Consider the following 22074-nt stretch of genomic DNA (forward strand, 5'->3'; position numbering starts at 1 on the left):
GGCAAGGTCCATCGCAAACACCTCCTCATTAATTCGCCCTTCCCTCTTCTTTTCCACAGGCTGCATTTCCCACAGGAGGACTGTCTGCTACAGAAATACCGATTTTTAATCAGCCGGCAGTAACCAGTAGACTGTTGGCACAGATCCCCTTTCTTTCCCACACAAATATCAATAAAACTCATGGACAAGGCACAGGTTTGTGTTTTTGCACTCCCACTACAAAAAAAAGCACATGGAAGGTGTTCAACAAAACAATACACTTCTTTATTTGTGAAAGATTGTATAAAAACCCGCAAGACTTTCGACATCAAAAATCCTTAACCTACAAAAATAGCACCAGGGAGAGTTTGAACCCTTTGAAAAGTGTTAAAAAAGCATCTCTGAATTCTTCCTCTCCTTACGTTTTTATAAACACAGAATAAAGGCAGCTCTTACAGGGAAAAATGTCAAGGAAGACTCGTCTACTACAATCCTCATCAAGTAAGCTTAATGCCAAGAAAATGCTCATTCCTCTTTCATCTTTGTTTACTTTCCCAAAGTCCTTTATATTTCCTCTTTTATTTATTTTGCTTTTGATCAGATAGGAAGGGATGTGAGACCTGGAGGATGGAATTAGAGATGTGGAGGTTAGGGGTTAACCCAGTTTGGAAAAACGGAACCTGCCCAGGTTTCTGGGGCAGAGGAGCATTGCAGGTGCCAGCAGCGATGCGGAGGAGACCACATGGCTTTCTCCAGCATTTCCTTAACTAAGGCATGCACCTCAAACGCACATCACCGAGAATGAACCCCTATGGGAAGCCTTTAAAAAGTAAATCCTCCGGGCAGGATGACAGAAAAAAAGCCTTTAAACTTCACCTGGGCTTCCCTTCCTGCCCACTCCCAAGCGCAGCCTTGGGTTGTAGACCAAAAGATGGGGATAGGGTGGAAAGCTGCACACAAGCAGCTCCATGCCAGGAAGAGTGGAAAACAGAAGGCTCCCTCCTTCAGGGAAGCTGCTGTTCTCCACCTGTGAGGGGGTGCAAGAGGGTCCCCATGTGTCAGAGAGGTAGAAAAAGCCAGGAGAGAAGCTCGTATTTCCCACTGATGCTGTGCAACACCTTGTGAGACAGCCTGGCATCAGGCAGAGCGTTGGCCCATGGTTTGCACCCTATTAATTGTGAGAAGGCACCAACGACCTGCTGCTCTGCAGGGAGCAGCAGAGGTAGGGGAGGGCAGAGGGGCCAAGGAGGGAGCTTCACAGGTTGCTTCAGTGCATTGAAATGTGCATTGGAGAGAAGAGTTCCTGGGAGATGCCAGCCAGGACAGCAGCCCCGTGGCTATGGAAAACCTGGTGGAGAGGGATGGGCTCTGCTGGCATTGGGACCAGCGTGCCCAGGACTTCACGGACAGCAAGATAATCGCTCTGGCAAAGTCAGGGAGCAGAGGAGCAGAGGAGTAAAAGTGAGCACAGTGGTGGCCAGGAGCTCCCAGTTTTGGGGTGCAGCTCTGGGAGCCCCCCAGGGCACTGTCTGGCCAGGGCTTGGCACATAGCACGCACCAGCAGCATCCCATCTACGTGCAAAGTCCTATGCAGAGAGATGGGAGCGCAAGGAAGGAGAGGTGCAGCCCCTGCTTACAGCAGCTCTCCCACCCACAGAGCAGGATCCATGCAGATGATACCAATGCTGCACTCTGGGACTCTAGAGCCCCACAGCCCTGCTGGGATTGAGGCGGATTTTCCCTGCGAGGAAGCTTCTGCACCACAGCAAATGCGCTGCCAACACTGCTCGGGATTGGGACATTTTACAGGACATATCGGGGCTGTATTTTGAAGACAACCCTGGCCACTGCGCTCTCCTTCCTGCAAAGGCACCACATGCATTGGGGAAATGAGTGCTCAGAGAACGTTTTCCTTTATGGACACTGGAGCCCAAATCCTCCATGCTCTGATTATGTATGCTCTCAAACCACTCAGCAGGATTTTAAAATGTAAGGAAAAGGTTTAGATGTTTTAAAAAGGAAGTAGTGAATATTTGTAAACTACAACCAAACATAGAAAACAGTATTTCCTTAGTTCTAGCTAGAAAAGTAATTCTATCACCTCACAGTTCAGTTTCAGCTACATTCAGGTCTAGAAATCTCCACATTCGTATGTAATGCCTTCAAGCAGCAATAGACGTTAAACAACAAAATCAAAAAGTTTATCAAAAAAGTCTTAAAATTAAGAACGATTTGGTTTCTGTGTCCTGCAGGCTCAGTGTGTGAGCCAGGCGGGGCCCTCACACCCGCTGCAGCAGTTCGGGGGCTTGGGCAGTTGCTCCAAGAGAGGTTTTATTTGTTTAAAAATGCACTAATTCGCTCTAGTTGCAATTTGTCAGCAGCAGCTCCACACCTACTGCTCAGCCAGTTGTGACTTTCAAGCTCTAGGCTAAAACAGAATATTTAATGCTCTGGAGGAGACTCACATCTCATCAGTCATGCATGGAGCTTCCTGCGCTGGGTAATTAAAGCTCTCGTGTCCATCATTTCCTACTAATCGCTGCCGCTAGTCCCTTTCAAGAAAAGTTACCCTGCCAGGTTCTTTGGTTAAAGACATTTCCTCAGCTCCCCCTGCGGGGCCAGGCTGCCTTCCCGCAGCACGTGGCCGGGGAAGGACGGTGCCATGGCAGAGTCCGGCAGCGGTGCCCGTCCCTCTCCTGCCACGGCAGCAGAGCTGTGCATCTTTACCAGAGAGACGAGGGACGCTCGGGATGCTATTCACAGGCAAAGTAATCCTTGAGTGGGGAAAAGAGGTGCCGGATGACGGGGACGCTCCACGATCTCCCCAGCAGCTTCTGGCGAGCCCCACGGCCGATGCTGGAGACATCCGTGTAGTGGAGGGGGAAGCCGAAGATCCTGTGGAGCAGAAGCAGAAGAGGGAATGAGGCTCGGTGGTGACAGCCCTGCTTCCCCACACCATTCAGTCACAGATAGGATGCAGCATCCCTCTGCCCCATCCCCGCGTCCCGCCCCAGCCTCTGCTTCACGATCTTGCTCGGCTCGGCTCCCCACCAGCTCTCTGGTTTTCTCTCCCAGCACAGCGGCAAGTGAACACTGATCGCTTTCCCCTGGAAGCCCTCAAAGTGTTCAGCAAAGGCGCCGCAGTCGTTCCTGCTCTGCCCCCGGCCAGCAGCACTCGTCCCAGCGCAGCGCAGACAGTGGCAGAGGGGAGCCTGCATCTCCTCCAGCCCCACTCCTGCGAGACAGCCTGACAACTCGCCCCACGCCTCTCCGTGCAAGACTATCTGCCCCAAACGCACTTGTGGATGGGAACTGAGCGCCCAGACCCAGCCGTGGAATCAGGATGCAACCCATCCCGTGGAGTCAAACTGGGAATGAAGGAGCCCCGCGCTGCACCTGCTGCCTGGTGGAAATCTATCCATGGCAAGAATGCAGCCATGCCTCCCACCCCGGACATGCCTGTGGGCAGGGAACAGCGAGCTGCCCCAGCTCTGGGGGTTTGCAGCACCACACCTACAGACACTGAGGGCAGCCAAAATTAACCAGCAGCCGTGCTAAACTGTGCTATTAGGGCTCTGCAGTGCCCAAGCGTTAAGGTGCACCAGTGATCACTGTACTGGAACACCAGTGCCCCTGGTTGAACCAAAGGATGGGCAGGAGACACCGACATACAACCCACAGTCCCATTGTTACTCATTGCACTACCACACGCGCATCACTGCTCTGTACAGGAGATGCAGCTCTTTGGCTCCCAGGAGCTGGACTTTGGGCCAAGGATGAAGGAACCACCACACAAGCACCTCAAACCAAAACTGCAGTGAGAGATTCAACCCAATTCTATTACCTGTTCATCCCTGGAAGGTTGCCCCAGAAATAGCGTGCTCGGTGGGCAGCTGAGATCTTGATAGCGTCAATCATAACCGGGTTACACTGCAGGCCACCAGAGAGGGAAATAAAAGTTAGAGGAGGTGTCTGCTCAGCTCTCTCCAGCACAGGAACCCCTTTCCGCTGCACTGCAGGGACTTCAAGCCTTCAGCAAACGGTCTCAAGGACCCAGCCGCAAGACACTCTTGTTCTACACCAGAGCGTGGGCTGGTTGGCCACGAGGGCTCCAGCCACAGCCATGGGCAGCAGCTAATGAGAATCACAGCAGCTTCAGCGCTGGTCTCTCCGGACCGGGACCAGGACCATGAGCCTCTAATGTGGCTTTTATACATGGGGGTTTCTGTTGACCCACAGCTCATCTTGGCTACCACAGAGTTAAAAATCCTTTCCCACCCCGACCTCCCTCTCCCTAGACATGGCACGCATTGCTCTGAACAGATGCTTTCTGCAGGGCTGGCAAAAGTCTCCTCCCAGAGAACAAGTGCTTGGGGTTAACCTGCTGGAAGCCAGAGGGGATCCAGAGCAAAGACTGAAAAAATGGTTCTTAGCACATGCACCAGGCAGGGATTTTTCCAGCGCTGGGGCCATACAAAACCACGGCCAAACCCTCACAGCCCTGGCACACCTTGCACTGCCCAGCGAGTCTCCTTTTCTGATGTGTTTTACAAGCCAGTGGCAATCCCTACCTCCAGAAACCGTGAAATGTCCCTCTTATCATTGACTCTCATGGCCACCACGTTCTCGAACATCCAGAAGAAGGGGCGCTCCTCTCCTGCCTTGGGACGGGCGTAGTTGAGCAGGTGATAAAATTCAAAGAACAGCCTCCCGGTTCCTTCTGCAAGGGAGAAAGATGGAGCAACAGGTTGGGATCCAGTTGGGATTGGCTGTGGCAAGGGTGCATGGGTTTGGGCTGTCCTCCCACCACATGGAGACAGTCAGGTGCCACCTCACAGTCTGCAGCTCAGAGCAGAGCTACCACCAGCACAGACTGAGGCTGAACTGCTTCCATGGACTTCAAGGTGGCTCCACACCCCAGGAACACCCCACTCCAGGGGTACCCAGCCCTGCAGAGGCAAAGCAGCCTTACCATACAGCCCCTTCCTGGCCGGGTTGACAAGGGAGGGGTCGTTACAGGGGCTTCCACCAATCACCAGGTCAAAGGGACCCCACTCCTCAATCTACAGTGAACAGAGAGAATTGGTTAGGAGGCACCATGTAAGCCTGGAGAAGGGAAAGCTCTAGGGAGACCTTAGAGCAGCTTTGGTACTGAAAGGGGCTCCAGGAAAGCTGGGGAGGGGCTCTCAGGGAGTGCAGGGAAAGGACAAAGGGGAAGGATTTTCAGCTGAAAGAGGGGAGATTAAGATGAGATCTTGAGAAGAAATGTTTTCCTGTGAGGCTGGGGAGGCCCTGGCCTAGGTTGGCCAGAGAAGTCATGGCTGCTCTATCCGTGGAGGTGTTCAAGGCCAGGTTAGATGGGGCTTGGAGCCACAGAATCACATTCCCCGGCCCTCCTGCAGAAGCGGTGCTCACGTTTCTCTTGGTTATGTTCCTGACGTCATGCACGTAGGTGATGTTGCCCTCATGCCGCATGGTGCCCACAGCAATGGGGTCTTCGCAGATCTCTGAGGCAATGTACTTCTCCACTTGGATGCCCAAGTCCTTCAGCACCACGTACCCTGCCAAGGGACAGAGGTCTGAGGCTGCACTGCTCTCTTTAGTCTCAAAGTCTCCTTCATCAGCATGGACGTTCGATGTGGCCACTCTTGCAGGTCCTAGGTGGGTGCAGTCACACGGGACTTATAGATAAGCAAACTCTATGGTTTTTTTTAACCCGTTCCCTCCAGGCAGGTTTGCCCCCAGAAAGCCCAAGTCCAGAGCTGAGTGGACAGAGCCAAACCAGTTGCCCTCAGCCACTTCTCCACCAGAGGCCAGGTTACCAGCACTCCCACTGCTCTTGTTTCTCAGTGAAATCTGCCACCCAAGATGGAACTTGTCACAGCAAGAACCTCTGTGAGCAACATTCCCACACCCTCCATCCTTCCATCCCTTCCTCCTTCCCTCCTCCTCTCCTATCCAGCAGGAAGGGGAGCCTCTGCCCTCACCCCCTTCTGATGGGGATCCCCCTGCTCTTCATCCCCTTCTCCCCACCAAGCCATGACAGGCTGGAGGCCATGAAACTATTCATCCCCAACATCCAGTGCTGGAAGCCGTCAGGACAGTGCTCTTCCAGTTCCTCACCTGTTGTTATGCCATCAAATAAAGAGAGCACTCGAATAGGTCTCCTCTTGGCTGGGGGGACTGTGGGGTAGATTTTGGGTTCAGCCTGCAATGAAAGGACAATGATGAAGAGCGCTGTGATGCTCTACATGGCCAAACCTCAGCTCTACAGCCATTGTCTCCATGATCAGGGGAGCATCTGCTCCCTCTGAGGGCCTGGATAAGCAAGACCAAAACAGAGGGCTGAGTGGTTTTGAGCCATTGCCCTGCTCTCCATAGCCCTCTCCTCCAAAGCCCAGCATGCTGGGGTCGCCTGCCCCCAGCCCTTACGTATTCCTGTCCCTTGTCACTGGTGAAGAAGTCCTGCAGGCGGGTGTTCCAGTCCTGCCGGCGCTGCAGCACGCCGTAGCTCCGCTGGGGCTGGCACATGTAGCAGTTCCAGGGCTCCTGCTCCTTTGCCTTGGCCGACGTCCCTCGCCCCACCAGCACCTCCAGACACTCCACACAGAAGCACCTGCCCAAACCACAACACCTCATTACCCATCACCTCCAGAAACCCCTCTGGGTCACCCCAGCCTTTGGAGTCTCCCCTGCCAGGCACCAGAGCCCCTGCCTTGTTTTGTAGGCTTTATTTCCAGGCAGAATCCTGGTTTTTAGGGCTGCTAACACAAGCTGGTTGCCCAGGCACGGGTAACACTCCTGCCATCCTCCCCAGGGTTTCTTCAGGTGCAGCCCAGCTCAGTGGGGACAGGTGGGCTGTGCTGGGATGTGCTAAGGAGCAGTCCAGCACCCTGCCCAGGCTCATGTGTGGTCCCACTTCCCCACGGCTCCCCAGGAGCTCTGCTGGGAGCTCAGCCAGAGGAGCAGGGACAGGGACGCACAGGGCTCACCTGCAGCAGCTGGCGTTACTGCAGAGCAGCAGCTCCTTCCCTTCGCAGCAGACAGTGCAGTAGGATTGGTAGCCGTCTTCGTCATACATGTAGAAGAACTCCAGGAATCTATCCTAGCAAAAGGAGAGCCAGGAGGGGAGAAAGACAGAGGATCAGGATCCGTGTTCAGAGGGCAAACAGAGAACGCAGCTTCGCTCCATCCTGGTGCACAGCGAGAGCTTGGAGATGCAAGTCCTCAGTGCTTTGTGAGCACCACCCAAAGCACATGGGAAGTGGAGGGAACACATGGAGGGACAGCCTGGTGGCGAACGCAGCATGGCCAGGGTCTGGCACAGTCACCGTTCCCATCTCGACAGCGCTGGCTGCAGTGGGGCTGGACTCCACACCGGATCCTCCGGCCCCACAGTCAGCCTGGCATGGCAGCACTTACCCTGCACGTCTGGCAGAGGCCCCCCTCGAACAGCGGGTGGAAGGTGGCCGGGTTCCTCCTCCCGCAGGACAAACAGCTGTCTGTGTGACACAGAGAGTCCTGCTCAGGCCAGGGCTCACCCGTTTGCAGCCCGGGGCTGCTGCCAGGGTGCCTAGGGACAGGGCTGGGAGCAGCGCCGGGCGCAGCCATGCAAACCCACTCCCCCATCCCACTGCGCTGCAGAGGCTGCAGCCCCTCGGCTGAACCGCATGCAGGGGTGGATGCGGCTGTGTGCCTGCAAACAGGCCCCGCGGGGAGGATTTACAGAGCAGTCAGTGCCTCTCAGCACAAAGAGAGGCCCAGAACCTGCAACCACAGTGCTTTCCCCTTTCCTACACAGTTCCAAAGGGACCCACGATCATTACCTAGTGCCTGCAAGCACCCACATCAGCCCCACACCTTTTCCCAAGACAGACAAAATGATCAATTACCTTCAAGACTTCCACTGTTGTTCGTAACTCCGGAAACCATTTGCTCTTTATAAAATGAAAATATAAGATCATTATCATTCCTTACGTACCAAACTTTACATGCACTCTGCTCACAGAGGCTTATTTTTTGCATTAAAACTGCTACAGCTTTGCTGGGTGTTGCAGGGAAGGCAGCCCATGTGCTGGGGCAAAACCCACATCCTTTGGCTGCTGGAGATACCAGAGCTGGGGCTCAAAGCACCAACACAGATGATTTCCAAGCTGAGCCATTAACGGAGCCCAGCTTGTGGTGCCGTGCCTTGCAGATGGGTTTGCCGACGTCTGGTGAGGCACCACTGAGCAACAGGAGACCACAAAAGCTTTTGCCTTTGGAGACAAAGCTAATGGTCCCTGGGAAGAACTGAACCCCTTCCTAGAGAAGTTTCCCAGTGCTTTTCAGGAGGCATAGCCCAGGCCATGCTGCTCCCCATCTCTCGCTGCTGGTTACCTCGGGTCTGGTCCTCTTCCACTCGTTGCTCCTTGCCGTTGTTGCAGAGGATGGTCTTCAGCCTCTTGGTTGGGGGGCACTGCTCGAGGGACAGCACCTCCTCTGTCCCATTCCTCAGGGCCCCGTTCTCTGCAAAGAAGAGAATGGCAGCTCCCTGGGATGAGCCTGCGGCACCAGGAGCTCCCCAGGGCACCTGGGACACCTCCTGCCAAGCCCTGCCAGATCCCACCTTTCCTGGCTGCTTGGGCTCCCCACGTGTGGCTCAAGGCTCAGCCAGGGCACTGAATTCCAGAGGCAACATTATTTAGGGTGTTTCACTCTAGGTTTTTGCAGTGCTGCTGTGGGGACCCCACTGAGGAGCAAGGAGCCCCGGGGCCACCTCAGGACTGGGCCAGCACAGCCACAGCAGACGGCAAGCAGGCTCCACTGGGGCCAACCACAGTGGCTCAGCACCAACGACTGCTGCCCGTACCAATCCCTTGCCAGCTCAGGCCACCACCTCACCTGAGATTTTGGGCGGTCGCAGCCCCTTGAGACCCAAGGGTTTGAAGCCGGTGAGTGCCCAGTCAACCATGGGCTTCAGCTGCTCCTCCAGGGACTCCCCAGGGGCAACTGCAAAGGTCTTCCCCGACCGGCTCCGGGCAACCTGCCGAGAGAGGGTGACCAGCGCGGGCCAGGGTGAGCGGGGTTGGTCCCTGGCTAAGGAGTAGCCCCACTGCATCCTGCATGGCCCGTGTGCCTGCCGGGGCCACCATCCCAGGCCCCCTCCCCACCACACACACATGCGCAGAACTTGGCAGCCCCAGCACAGTGGCAGCTGCCGGATTCCGGCACTGGGTGTGCCACGTTCTAGTGCCTCCCCCCCTGCCAGCAGCCCATCTGTCCTCCAGCAGCTCCCGTCCTGCTGGGAGCAGGGACTGCCCAGCCCAGCTCACGCCTGGACTCAGCTCCGCAGCAAGGAGCTGGAAGCGAAAAAGAGGCAGAAGAGGAGCCTGTGGGTCTGCAGCACCCAGGGTCGAGTCATAGAATCATGGAATGGTTTAGGCTGGAGGGGACTCAATGATCCAGTTCCAGCCTCTGCCATTGGGGACACCATGACATGGACACCTCCCACTGGATCAAGTTGCTCCAAGCCTCATCCAACCTGGCCTCCAGGGATGGGGCAGCCACCACTGCTCTGGGCAACCTGGGCCAGGGCCTCCCCAACTACATCCCTTGGATGGAGACCAGAGCCATGGGGTGCTCATCGCCCGCCCCGACTGCAAAGGGCATCCAGCACCAGCCCCGGACACCCCTGCTTGTGTCACACTGTGATGCTGACTGAGCCTGGCCCCAGGGATTCTGGAGCAGCAAGAGTGGCAGCAGTTACACCCCATGTCTCCGGAGTAAGCCAGGCAGAGTTTGGCCCCACGGCCACACGGGACAATAGTCCCAAGGAGGGGTTTCCTGCAGACACCTCTCCACAGCAGCCCAGGAGATGGGGAATGAGCAGTTCTGGGCTGTGGCAGGAGCACGCCACACTGAGGACTCTCAGGGAGGTTGGCAGGTGTTATCCAGACACAAAGCAGAGCCACGTGCAGGGGCAAAGCCGAGGAGCCCCAGCTCCAGCCCCCTCCCCAGACACACAGCCGGAGCTCTGCATGCACTGGAGCAGAGCAGGCACCCAGCTTTCTGCCTGGGCCATCTCTCCCTGCCCCAGTGAAGCGTCTCCTTTGTGGCAGATCTGCATCAGCCACCCTGCACACAGCCCATCTCTCCCTGCTTCCCGCTGCCTCCCACAGTGCCCAGCTGCTCCACTCAGCACCTCATCCACACAACGCCAGCTCTGCCCCACCGTTACCTCCAGCGCATGGTATATTGCTCGTCGGTAGGATACCAGCTTGTTAAACGTGGAAGAATTGAAATGCTGCCGGAAGGCCATCAGTCCCACCAGCTTGTCTGCAGAGACCTGGCAAAGAGTGATGAAAACTCATCAGCAGGCATGGGCACACCTCAGTCCAGCCGTGTCCTCAGGGCACCGTGCCACCAGCGGCTCTCAGCACAGCTCTTGTGCTGCATCCGAGGGCACTGGGATGTGGCCATGCCGCGCTGCCAGGGCTTTGTCTGGACCGTGCAGATCGGTGAGGAAGCCCAGCATCAGCTTTGTACAGAGGGAGAAGGGCTGAGGCATTGCACTGTGACAAGGACAGGCGTTTTGCACCCTCTGCTGGCACCACAGCTCTGTCAGCACAGGCAGGCAGCACAGCACTGCTATCCCTCCAGGAGATGCAGGACGGCCAAGGGCTCTGGGAAGGCATCCCTAACCGGGCAGGGAGTGCCAGGGGCAGCCCTGGAGACCAAGGCTCAGCAAAACCCCAGCAAGGGACTGGGCAGGCTCTACGACAGGATTTTCCCTTGTGCCTTCGCTGGATCCTGTCACCTACCAGTCACCAGTTACTGATGCCAGAGCCACCAGGCAGAGCCCGACTGTGCTGAATGCCGGGGTCTCTGCCTGGGGAGGCTGCAGCTGGGCGAACACACAACCCCAGGGGAGCTCCAAAGACGGGACAGATTGCAGAAATGTGCCAGGGAGGGGAATTCAGCCTGGGCAAAGCTGGGTGCAGGCGCAGGAGGCAGCAGGCTTACCTCGGAGAACTTCCCGTCTCCGAACCACTGCACCCACCGCATGCCTGACACGGCCTGGCGCTTGGCTGTGGCTCTGTAGGAGACAACGATTGCAGGCCACCAGGAGAAACCTTTGATCTTTCCCCAGACAAGGTCCCCAATTCCAAATTCTTTCCCATCCTGGAAGAAAAAGAGGACAACACAGATCAGCCCAAAGCACAAACTCCCCATTCTATCTGAGAGCCATTGGGGCAGTAACGTGCATGGAGCTCTACGCAATGACCGACAAAAGCTGTGCCCCTGTCCCTCAGAACAGTGCCAAAACATCTCCCTAGCAGTGCTGGCTCCTGGTGGGAGCTCAGCAGGAAGATCTATGCATTGCCAGCCCCACACCAAACCCAGTGCCTGGCACGCACGGCGCGGTGCGTGCTCTGTCCTGCACAGCCCTCCTGGCAGCAGGGCCCCATGCATGCCCACTCCTGCCTGCCCTCCTGAGGTCCCTGCAAACACTTGGAAGCCTTTTTCTCCTGCTCTCCCATAAAATGGCAGCTGGGAAGTTCCAGCTGTCACAGAAGGGCCTGCAGCAGCCCTGGTGATGGGAACAGGCAAGGCAGGTGGGCAGCAGCTTCGGAGAGCACAGACAGACTCTCCGGATCTCCTCGCCCACTGCAGCCACGTTTTGCTGGGAGAACCTGGCTCACTGCATGCTGCTTCCGAGCCACAACCCGGGCTGAGAGAAGCACAGCAGAGGCTGCTATGTGTCCTGCCCGCCCCAGGGAGGACTTCACACTGAGGCTGCTCCCTGGGCTCCCCAAGGTTCCTCCTCAGCAGAGAAGCCCCAGGGCTCACAGCTCAGCTATTCTGGCTGCACCCCATGGAGAGGGAACCCACCCTCCCCTTGTTCCCACAGGGCAGAGCAGGGAACAGGGCAGCACGAAAACAGAGAGAAGGAGAAGAATCTGGGAATGTTGTCGTGACCGTGCCAAGGATCTTCAACAGGCAGCCTGTCAGGGCGGCACGGTGCTGCGCCCAGAGAGGCACCTCGCCGTGCGCAGGAGCAGCGTCCCCTCCGCCTGCAGAGCCCTCCTTCCCAGCTTTGTTCTGCAATTAGGCACCTAATTACGCAGCAAGATGAAGACGCAATTGCCCAATTCCTGTTAGTCCCAGGCCCTGCCCTGGTGCCTGCAGGCACTGAATCACGTTCCTCTGCAGCTCCAACACCTTTGCTCCTTTCCAGCATCCCCCGACAGAAACATTTTCTGCACACGCAAGTGCCTGTCTCGGGGCACGGCCCAGCAGCCAGCCCAGCGTGTGCCATGCACGCGTCTCAGGGGCCCTGGGAGGCTCTGCAGTCCCACGTGAGGCGCAGGAAGTGTCTCGGCAGGGCTGAGTCCTGCATACTGCCTGTCCGCAGCACGGAGCCCCCGGAGCAGCACCCACCCCGCTGCCCGATGGACTGGGACAGCCTGGCACCATCGCACCTGGACACACAGCAAAGCGCAGGCAGGGTAGGAGGCAGGAGAACCACCAGTGGTGAGTTCTCCTTGCCCACAGGCTTTGGACAAGCCAGGAAGGTTTGTCCTTGGCCCACACAATCCCAAGCACAGGAGCAGAATTTGGCCCCTCCGTACCTGGTATTCCAGTGCTATTCCTACATCTCTGCTCTCCAGCTCCGCGGCCCCCAGCTCAGCAGAGCCATTCTGCCCCTCCTGGGAGCTGCTGCCAGAGAGTGTGCTGCTGCTCTGGGATGAGTCCCGGGAGTCCTCCTCCGTCAGGTCGATGGTGGTCACGGGGATGGATGCTGGGCGCCGCCTGGAGCTCTGTATGACGGGGAGAATGGAGCATAAGTGCAGGAGGAAGGCAGGGAGAGGGGCAGGGAGGAGAGAGACCTGTCCCACGTCATCCTCCACTTCACAGGGGAAACTGAGGCACAGGGAGGTGGCCACTTAGCTGGGCACAGCAGAAGTGCAGGTCTCAGAGCCCCAGGAAAACCCTGGTCCTGTGCAGAGCCTCACCCGTAGGGGAGTTGGCAGGTCCCTGAGTGGCTCCACGGTGTTCGTTTCCTTGATCTTCATCTCATGCCGGGTCTGTCCCGCCTGGAAGATGAGGCGGACGGGGGGCTTCTGCCTGAGGCTGCTCTCCCAGCCAGCGCTGCCCCGGGGCCGCACCTGGAGGTGGAACAGAGTTGGTGTCACCAATGCCTTCCCCACACCAGCAGCACTGGGGATGGGGACAGCCCGCGCCCTGGGAGTGGGGAGCAAGAGGAGCACCGACGGCTGCAGGAGGCACCTCAGGCTGAGCCCCTTGGCGCGCCTGTGCACTTCACAGCATCTCCGTGGGGCTGCACTGCTGTGCGCAGGAGCTGCACTTGCCCCCTGCGCTTGGGGCTGCTTAAATCCACTTTTGTTTCCAGCAGTCACGTGCATGCTCGACCATACCCTCCAACACCCTCCCTCTTCCCAGCCGTGCAACCGAGAGCAGCGGAAGGCAGCAGCCGGGAGGAGCAGCCACCGCTCGAGCCACAGGCTCTGGCAGAGCAGCTGCCCCGGGTACAGCCCTCAGCTCACACGCGCGTGGGTGCTGTCGGTCGCGCTCCCTCCCACAGCCGGGCCCTGCACAGGCACCCAGGGCAGCCTTTCCCCTGTGGTTACAGCAGCCGCAGTTTACAAACAGTCCAACCCAGGCGTGTTTCCTGCATCCGGCGTAACTGAGTTTCAAATTGAAATGAGACTTCGCAACCAAAAGAGCCCCAAACCCAACACGGTGTGAAAGCAGAACTTTTACCCTGCTTGGATTTATGGCTCTTTCTTTTGGGAACTGCCTCCTCACAGGCACATTTCCATCCTTGGGGGTTTATTTCAAATAAAGACAGAAGGCAAAAATGCTTCCAGACCCTGGTTTGTCACCCTAGTCAATGGGAGCGGAAGCAAAACCAGGATCCAGCCCCAAGGCAGCGAAAAGCCACCCTGAGAGTGGTGCTTTGGTGCATCAATACAGCCACGACTTTTAAGAAAGCACAATAATCACTGAAGCGCTGCAACAGAGTGGGCATCACTGCAGCACGCACCGCCCCCTCCGGCTTCTGCTGACATCATGCAAGTCAAGAAATTAAATACTAAAAAAATATTATCCTTGTTAATGACAATTGTGTCTGCCACTGGACCATTCCCCTGGCACCAAGCGCAAGAGCCACTCCGGAGGGGAACAGGTCAGGGTCCTGAGCACCCACTGCCCCCACAGCCCACCAAGCCCCCAGCTCAGAGCCCCTGGGCAGCAAAGTTGCACAGTGGTGAGCGCTTACCTCCTGCTCCCGCGTGAGCGTGAGTGGCCAGGACAGGTCGTCCTTGGAGAGGTCTACCTTGCTGACTCTCCTGCTGTTCCTCAGGGACGGCAGCCCCAGGCCCCCCGCATCTGCACCGGGACAAGGCAGAGCAGCCTCAGGCTCTGCCAGCTCCGTGCCCCCACACACCTCTGCCCGGGACTGCTCTGCACAGCAAGTCATGATTTGAAGAGACTGAAACCTCATCTTGGAGAAATGTGGCCAAGGAGGGAAGCCAAGCAGTGACCTGAGGCTCCCCAGCGTGGACTGTGGACACTGCAGTCCCAAACCACCCACCTGCTGGAACAGGGAGGGACCCCAAGAGCGAGTGTGGGGACTCTCTCATGCACCTTTCTGTTCAGGAGCTCAGAGGCACTAAGAAACCCTACACCTGCTGTTCAGGGCTTGTCACCAGTTCATTGAAAGCAGGAGCTTGTGAAGGGCTGGGATTTGGTGACCATGACCAGAGTATCCCAGGAGCTGCGATGCAGCCAGCAGCACTGCTTGGGTAGGTGGATGTGCTGCCGGAGAGCCAGCGGAGTCACGGGGGGACCCCTTCCACAGCCATGAGGCTGCAGCCCCCGGGAAGCCCTGCGGATGGCAGCTGGGAGATTCCTGTCCCTCCACATCAAAGGTACGGCGCAACCTGGGCACGACACAGCGAGACTCACCTGGAGCACTCGGCTTCCCATTCGGCTCCCGAAGAAGGGCGGGTGTGTCGTTAGTGGGGTCGGCACAGTCTCCGTTTAGGAGGATCAGCTCTGCCCTGCAGTCCGCCTCATCCGGGCCGTGGCTCTTGTCCTTTTTCATGGTGGCCTGTGGAAGCCAGAGTGACAGGGAAATTGAACCGTGCAGAAAGCCCCAGGGAAACCAAAGTAGACAGCAAAGCCCTTCAAGCCAGCCACAACTTCTGTCCTTCACAGCAGGGTCTGACTGGAGACACCTCTGCAGTGGTGCTGGGAGCTAACGGCACCCGGACAAAACCTCCTCACAAACGCAGCAGCCCTGAAGATTCACCAGCTCCAGCAGAGCCCCCAGACTCAACCTGCTTGTGCTTTGGGGAGCATGAGGGCTTTTCTCCAGGGCCATGTCTGAGACCCTGTCCAGAGGGGAGGTGCACTTCCCAGCCACCTGGTGGAAACCAGGGGACATTCCACCCCTGGGCACTAGCCTGGCCGTGCTCCGGCTGCCCAGCACACCCAGCAGGACGCGGCAGACAGCTTGAAATGGGGAACAAAGTCCTGGCGTCTGCAGTGAGTTCCACTCCCCCAAAGGGAAAAAACTTCTCCTGCCCCCAGCCTCAGCTTCCCCCGCCCCAGGGCGAAGGGGCAGGGCAGGGGTCTGTGCCACCGCTCCTGTCTGCCCCAAGGGCTGGGGGAGGCGAGCGCTGGCGTCCCCTCCACCCCGGGGAGCTGCTGCTGCACAGATAAAGCCCAGCCAGGCGTCCCCAGGAGAGGTGGGGCGCGCCTTGCCTGCACCCAGACGCCTCTGCCTTCCCTCCAGTGCCCTCCCCGGATCCTGTTTTCCGCAGTGGAAGATTTCAGGCTCTCTCCCAGAGGCACCTGGGACTATGCTAGCGAAGCTGCCTCATTGCCGGGCTATGGATCTGTGCTGCAACTTGCCCCTTGGCCAGCCGAGTCATTTCAGAAGCATGCAAGGAGCTAAGGAACAAGCAGGGCTTCATCCACCTAAGACCCCCTTTGGAAGTAAAAGCAACACACCCCCAGCCCCAAAGAGACCCTGGGCTCCAGCCCCGCCACCCCCTCCCCAGCTCTCTCGCTCAGCATCGCCTCCAACTGCTTCTCTAACAATTGAGATTTCTGCTTTGAGTTCATCTGTCAGCACCTCCCACAAACAAAGACCAGGCAGGGTTTGATGTTTGGGACGCCAAGGGTAGCATTAAAACCCTGGTAACATCCAAATGTGAAGGAAAACAGGTGTCAGGTGCCCACCTCTGCAGACAGAGCCCGGGGGCCTCGTCCTGCCTCCCACACACACAAGTCCTCTCAACAAAAGGACAAGAAGGAGAGGAATGGCACCAGAGGGAGTCTGAAGCTGCGTAAACTCAAACAGCTGTGTGCAGAAATCCCATTGCTGCAGCACATCTGCTCCCAGATCCAGCAAACAATTCCTGGGAGCTGCCCAGACTTGCCAGGCTGCCCCCAGCTGCCCCCAACCCGGGCGGTGGGGTCCCGCATGCCGGCCTCGTGCACGGCGGCCCCGGATACTCTTGAATGCAGCAACACGTCACGGGGCAGCACAGCCGGGTCAGCCCCACCAGGGTCTGCTCCCCCCTCGCCAGCCTGGGAAGCTGCAGAGAGGCAGCGACCACAGCCCGCAGTGACGCTGCCACAAGAAGTAGCCATTTTCACAAATAAATAATGTAACTCAGAAAAAAAAATAGCAAATCTAACACAGGAATCCATACAGCGTGGAGCGAGGGGACGCGCTGCTCACTTAGCCTGAGGACAACCCAGTGGAGAGGCTGGCGACAAGGAGATGGGGCAGCGCGAAGCTGCTCAGATCCAGTGAGGACAGGAGCAGGCAAGGCCCCCTCCCCACCCTGCAAAATATCTACACTCTGAAAACCCCACTGGGACCCTCAGAGGACCTTTGCTTTGGCTCCTTTGTCAGGAGCCTGTCTGGGAGCCTCAGATGGGAGCCTGAGCCCAGGAAGTTCAAACCTGCACCTCAAATCGGCTTTTCCTTTCTCAACCCTAGTGCCCAGCATGGCCAGTCCACAGCGGGAGAGCAGGAGAATGTGTCCCTGTGCTGGGGAGGGGACACAGCGGCCCAATCTCCCATCCCATCCCACGGGAAGGACAGCCCTGCTCCATGGGATGCACAGCCAGGATCAGAGTACCCGAGGCGCCAAGATCAGCATTGCTCAAGGAACTCCAACATCATCTTTGTTCCAGTTATAAAGCAGGAAGAGTTCACCCCTGGGCAGCGCTGAGAGTCCACAGGACCCGGTCCCGGCCACAGGCATGCCAGCAGGGCCAGCAGCGTACGTGCAGGAGCGAGCAGGGCATATGCAGGAGCCTATGCGTGCACTTCTCCAGCTGCAGCACCCGAGATCACTCGAGGACATCCCATCACCATCCTCTGACACGCAAGCTGGAAAGGGAACATCACATCGCGACCCCAACTGCAAAGCTCGGGTCTTGCTTTTCCAACAGCCTGCTCCGAGGCAGCAGGACGGCAGCATCCATCCCTTCGCTCGTTCCTGCTACCGTTCCACCCAGCAATGAAGCCGCATGCCTGAGACCGTCCCGCCATCCGTTCCACCACCCCTCCGGCCACCAAGGATCTCCCACAGGAGCCGCCATCCTCGCAAGCCTCTGCACCTCCTGCTCGGGAGGAAGGCCCAGCTCTTTGTCCTCACCTCCCCTCACTCACCACCATGTGCACACAGGGCATTACGAAAATAATAAGAACCAGAGCGCTCCCCTCACATGTTCTGTCTCACGGGGAGGAGAAAAACAGCACCAGTGTTTGCATTGCTTAATGCACCGCAAACACACAGGCGTGCGCCGCAGCCGCTCGCTTCCTACAGCAACCCATGAGCAATAAAATAATGCAGAATTCCAGCTCCGATGCTCAAAGCTCCCCGAGAAGCTGGCGCTAGCGGCAGTCCCAGCCCTGCCTGGTGCCCAGGACGTGCCCAGCAGCAATACCCCACCAAGACAATGACTCGCTGACTCCAGATCCCGCCCTAGTTTTGCAATACCAGTTTCTTTAAGGTTTGCCAGACTGGTTAAAGACCATGCAACAATATTAACTGCTTAGAGAGGCTCCTGGTCCCTGCCTGGCCGAGCCCTCTTGCTGTGCCCACCTGCGAGGCACCCAGGTGGGTTTGTGCCATCCGAACCCCGCTGACCCCAGGGCTGGGGCTGCTCCCCCGGGGCCAGGGCTGCTCCCCCAGCCTGGCTCACCCCTGGGTTCAGTTTTCCTTCTTGAGAAAACAGGCTGGCCCTTATCAGGTGCGTTTCCCCAGTAGGTGGAGAGATTGCAGGGGAGACAGCCGGACTTTGCCTCCAGACAGGGGCATGCATATCAAAAGGCTGGAGGGAAGCCTTGTGCAGGATGGCAGCCATCACCCAGGCCCTGTTTGAATAACAAAAAGGAATAAAGGACCCCAATGGCAGGGGCCAGCTCCCTCCAGCCTGGCTTCTGGGCTATCGCACACAAATGCCGTTTAACTCTCCCCAAACTGAACATTTCCCTCTAATCCTGGGAAGAAAAGAGTTGCTGGGCCGGCAGTTCAGCAAGAAAGGCAGCCCGTTGTGGCAGCTCTGCTCATTAAGAAGGGCAGGCTCTCGCTCCCTGTTTCCTGTGCCTGGCCCCTCTCCGGCTCTCGCTGTGCTCTCGCTCCGGCACTTCCCTCCATTTCCCCCCTGTTTCCTCTGGAGCCCCTGCCCGCTCCGCAGAGCCCTCGGCGGCCACCCCCAGGCTCAGCAAAGCTGGGTTGAAAGGCAAGAAACAAAAAAACAAACCAGCCCCTCCTCTCCCAGTGAGGACCAGGCACGAGGAGGCTCCTGGGCAGCCACCATCAGAGCCAGGCGCTGCTCTGGCCGCTCGGGGCTCTTTACCATGCTCATCTCGCCACGTCCCACCGAGACGAGCCACGCTGGCTCGGAGCCCCCTGCCCAGGGATGCGCCCAGCGGGGAGCGGGCAGGGCTGGGGGGCTCTGCTGGCGTGCAGGTAGGTCTCACTCGGCGGCGGCAGCTCCTGCGTCTGAAGTGGCTACTGCTTCATCTTGCCCCTGCACAAGAGGAAAAGAAGCGATGACAATGACACCTCACTGCACCCATCTTCCCCTTTCCCTGGCCCCTTACCGGGGGGACACAAGCCCCCATCCCTCCCCATCTCCTTACCGGGGGGCAGAAGCCCCGATCCCTCCCCGTCTCCTCTCAGGGGGGCACAAGCCCCCATCCCTGGGACACCTTGGCTCATTCCCCTCATTTCCTACGAAGCTGCAGACAGAGGCGGCAGCAGCAGGTCCCGTGCAGGGTTCCAGCCCCGTCGCCCCTTCCCGAGGAGCATCAGCGGCAGCGCCGGGACCAGCGCCGGGCGCCCCCTCGCTGCTCCCCTCTCCCGGGCTCCCGGGACTTGTGCCCCACGCCGTGGCCACCCTGGCGGTTATTCCTCCTGCTCCGCCTCCACGGGAGCCTCTCCCGGGGCTCAGCAGGAGAGAGATGCCGGCGGGGCTCCCCGGGCCGCTACCTGCCCGGCAGCTGACGCGCCCCGGTGGCTCCGTCCCCTCGGTCCCCAGCCCCGGGGAGCCTCCACGCCGGACGGGAGCTGCTTTTCCTGCGAACAGAGAAAAACCGTGATTCGCTGACGGATCCTCGACCCCAGAACCGATAACAAAGGTGCGGAACCCCGGCAGCTACTGCATCCCTGGCGCCTCCCGGTGCCCCTGCCTGCCGGTGGGGACCCCCGTCCCCGCCCCGCCCCCCCGCCGGGGCATCGCTTGGCCGTTTCACCGACGGCAGCGGGAGGCTCGGAGGGTTCGCTCCTCCCCGTGCACCCCGGCCCCGCGGGTGTCCGCAGCCCCCCGGCCCCGCCGTGACAGCCCGGCATCCGCGGGGCTCCGAAAACTGGGACGGGACCGGCGGGGCGGGTGAGGGAGCCCGGCCCGAGCTCCCCCGAGGGCAACAAGTGGCGGCGGGGCAGTCACCCCCGCCGGTCCCCGCCAGCCGGGCTGCACGATCGCTCCCGCCGGTGCTCCCGGTGCCGCCTCCCCGCCCGCCCCATTGTCCCCCGCCGCGGCGCACAACAAAGCCGCCCACGAGGATGCGTCCCGGTCCTGGTGCCCCCGGTGCCCCCCATCTCCCCAGCGCCTCCGGTCCCGGTCTCACCTGCGCCGCGGTGGACGCGCCGTCCAGCGGGGCCACCCTGCCCGCGCCCCGGCCCCACAGCCCCGCGCTCCGGTTACACCGCGCTTTAACCCTGCCCGTGCTGGGCAGCCCCTCCTCCTCCGCCCCGAGCCGCACGGCGGGGGAGGGGACGGCAGCGCGGGGCCAGCCCCGAACCCGCCCGGACCCCGCGGCCCCCACCCGGGGCTCAGCATCCCCCTCGGCGCTCTGCATCCCCCTCCCCAGCGCCCCTGCATCCCCCATTGCTACGCATTCCTCCACTGCTCCGCATCCCCGGCGCCCCCCGGGGCTCCGCATCTCCTCACTGCCCAGCATTGCCCGGGGCTCCGCACCCCCAGTGCCTCGCACACACACACACCCCCGCCCTGCATCGCACTCCCGTCACCCCCGTGTCCCCCCACGGCTCTGCATTCCTTCATTGCTTCGCAGCCCAGCACCCCCTCCTCGGGCTCCGCACCTCTGGCACCGCGGCATCCCCCCACAGCTCCACATCGCCCGGGGCTCCGTATCCCCTACTGCTCCACATCGCCCAGGACTCTGCATCCCCAGCGTCCCTGCATCCCCCCACTGCTCCGCATTCCTCCACTGCCCCACATCTCCACTGCCCAACATCATCCCCCACCCGGGACTCCGCATCTCCGGCACCCCAGTATCCCCAGTCCATATTGTCCAGGATTCCATATGGCCCAGTGCCCTGCATCCCCTCCTTCCCCACCCCACCCCCCTTCCCCCCAGCACCCACATTCCTCTCTCAGGCTCCACACCGTCCCAGGGCTCCCCATCCCCTGGTACCCGCCTGTGCCCCATAGTCCCCGCAGTGCCCAGTATCGTCCCAGCGCCCAGCATCCCCCCAGTGCCCTGCACCCCCCAGTGCTCAGCCCTCAAGCGCTCCTGCGGAGCAGCCCCTTGGGGGGAGAAGGTGCACGCCGAGGCCGAGCAGAGCCCTTGTCCTGCCAAGCCACCCCTCTGCCCATCAGCTTTCCAGCAGTACCGTGCGACTCGCAGCGTGGGCAGGCGAAGCCTAACAAATTTTACAGCCAGTTTGGGTTTATTTGTTCTTTCCTTTCCCGCACAGAGGCGAGACACTCGCGAGGGCTGCGCTGGGGATGGGGAAAACAGCCTGCGCCTCTCCTGCCCGAGACAAAGCATCCAGAGTCCACGTGGGGTATAATCTTCTCTCCTCGCTTGCTATTACTTCTAGATCCAGCAGAAAACTGTATAACAGCAAGAAGAAGGAACACAACTATCCTGGTGTGACAGAAATGAGCTTTCAAGACCAGTAGGAAAATCAAGCGAGTGAGCCCCGGTACGGGAAGCCTGCGGGAAGCACCCAGGCCAGCCCGAGGCCTGCATGGCAGGTTCCCCCGCCGCCCTCCATCCCTGCAGAACACAAGCATGGAAAATGCAGCTGCACGTGCCAAAAAAAAAAAAGCCCTACAAGTGAACAAGAGGGGCCGAGAAATCTGGTGTGGATGAGCCTGGGGGAGCATTGGAGGTTACAGCTCAAATAAACACACCTCCTGTAAACCGAAAGCTGATTCACAATCTTCTGAGCAGGTTAAAACCCAGCAAACAGATTTTACTGCTTTGTGTATTTCCAGACCTGGAGAAGTAAAACGCTCTTGCGGATTGTGCTCACAGAGGTCTCAGGCACTGTTAGGGTGAAAGCAGCCCTCGCTTCAGGCATCCCGGGCTCCCCTCCCTTTCTGCCAAAACCTTCCTGCCTCTGTTGGCCCTCTGACCCGCCATCAATCTCCCGCCCAGCTGAAACGCCCTCTTTCTCTCCCTCTTCCCCTTGGTTATCATTTAATTCAGGGGAGTGCGTCTGAGCATACGGTTTGGGGAAAAGTCCTGGTAGCAAACAAAGCAGCTCCGGGTGGATTATGAGCTCAGCCCTGACCCTTTTCCCT

General features: G+C 58.9%; 1 protein-coding gene across 6 annotated transcripts; it reads right to left on the minus strand.

The window, feature by feature from the left end:
• Positions 1–297: 297 nt before the first annotated feature.
• DNMT3B (DNA methyltransferase 3 beta) lies at positions 298–20200 on the minus strand. Of its 6 annotated transcripts, XM_054081912.1 has the most exons (21): positions 20147–20200; positions 19509–19595; positions 18874–19047; positions 14953–15097; positions 14264–14373; positions 12978–13130; positions 12594–12782; positions 10984–11142; positions 10199–10306; positions 8863–9004; positions 8359–8487; positions 7872–7916; positions 7402–7481; positions 6972–7084; positions 6412–6595; positions 6103–6187; positions 5395–5636; positions 4952–5042; positions 4551–4699; positions 3824–3909; positions 298–2874 (listed from the first exon to the last, which is right to left on the minus strand). In XM_054081912.1, exons 3-21 carry the CDS (start codon positions 18880–18882, stop codon positions 2733–2735), a joined length of 2361 nt encoding a protein of 786 aa, XP_053937887.1. In that variant the 5' UTR covers positions 18883–19047; positions 19509–19595; positions 20147–20200; the 3' UTR covers positions 298–2732. The 6 variants fall into 6 exon arrangements, with proteins under 6 accessions (XP_053937887.1, XP_053937888.1, XP_053937889.1 ...); XM_054081913.1 differs by lacking the exon at positions 20147–20200 and having other exon boundaries at positions 19509–19638; XM_054081914.1 differs by lacking the exons at positions 19509–19595; positions 20147–20200 and adding an exon at positions 19160–19241.
• Between the last annotated feature and the right edge of the window lie 1874 nt (positions 20201–22074).

The sequence above is a fragment of the Cuculus canorus genome, chromosome 16, assembly GCF_017976375.1.
Source record: "Cuculus canorus isolate bCucCan1 chromosome 16, bCucCan1.pri, whole genome shotgun sequence".
NCBI classification, from domain to species: Eukaryota; Metazoa; Chordata; class Aves; order Cuculiformes; family Cuculidae; genus Cuculus; species Cuculus canorus.

What these genes read in the sequence shown, in the direction of transcription:
- DNMT3B (XM_054081911.1), bottom strand. Translation starts at nt 17,701, where the DNA reads ATGCCCTGTGTGCACATGGTG. An exon ending in TGGGAAGCCGAGTGCTCCAG is followed by an intron (nt 14,374 to 14,952) that starts GTGAGTCTCGCT and finishes GTCCCGGTGCAG; the next exon opens with ATGCGGGGGGCCTGGGGCTG. An exon ending in CGCTCACGCGGGAGCAGGAG is followed by an intron (nt 13,131 to 14,263) that starts GTAAGCGCTCAC and finishes TTCCACCTCCAG; the next exon opens with GTGCGGCCCCGGGGCAGCGC.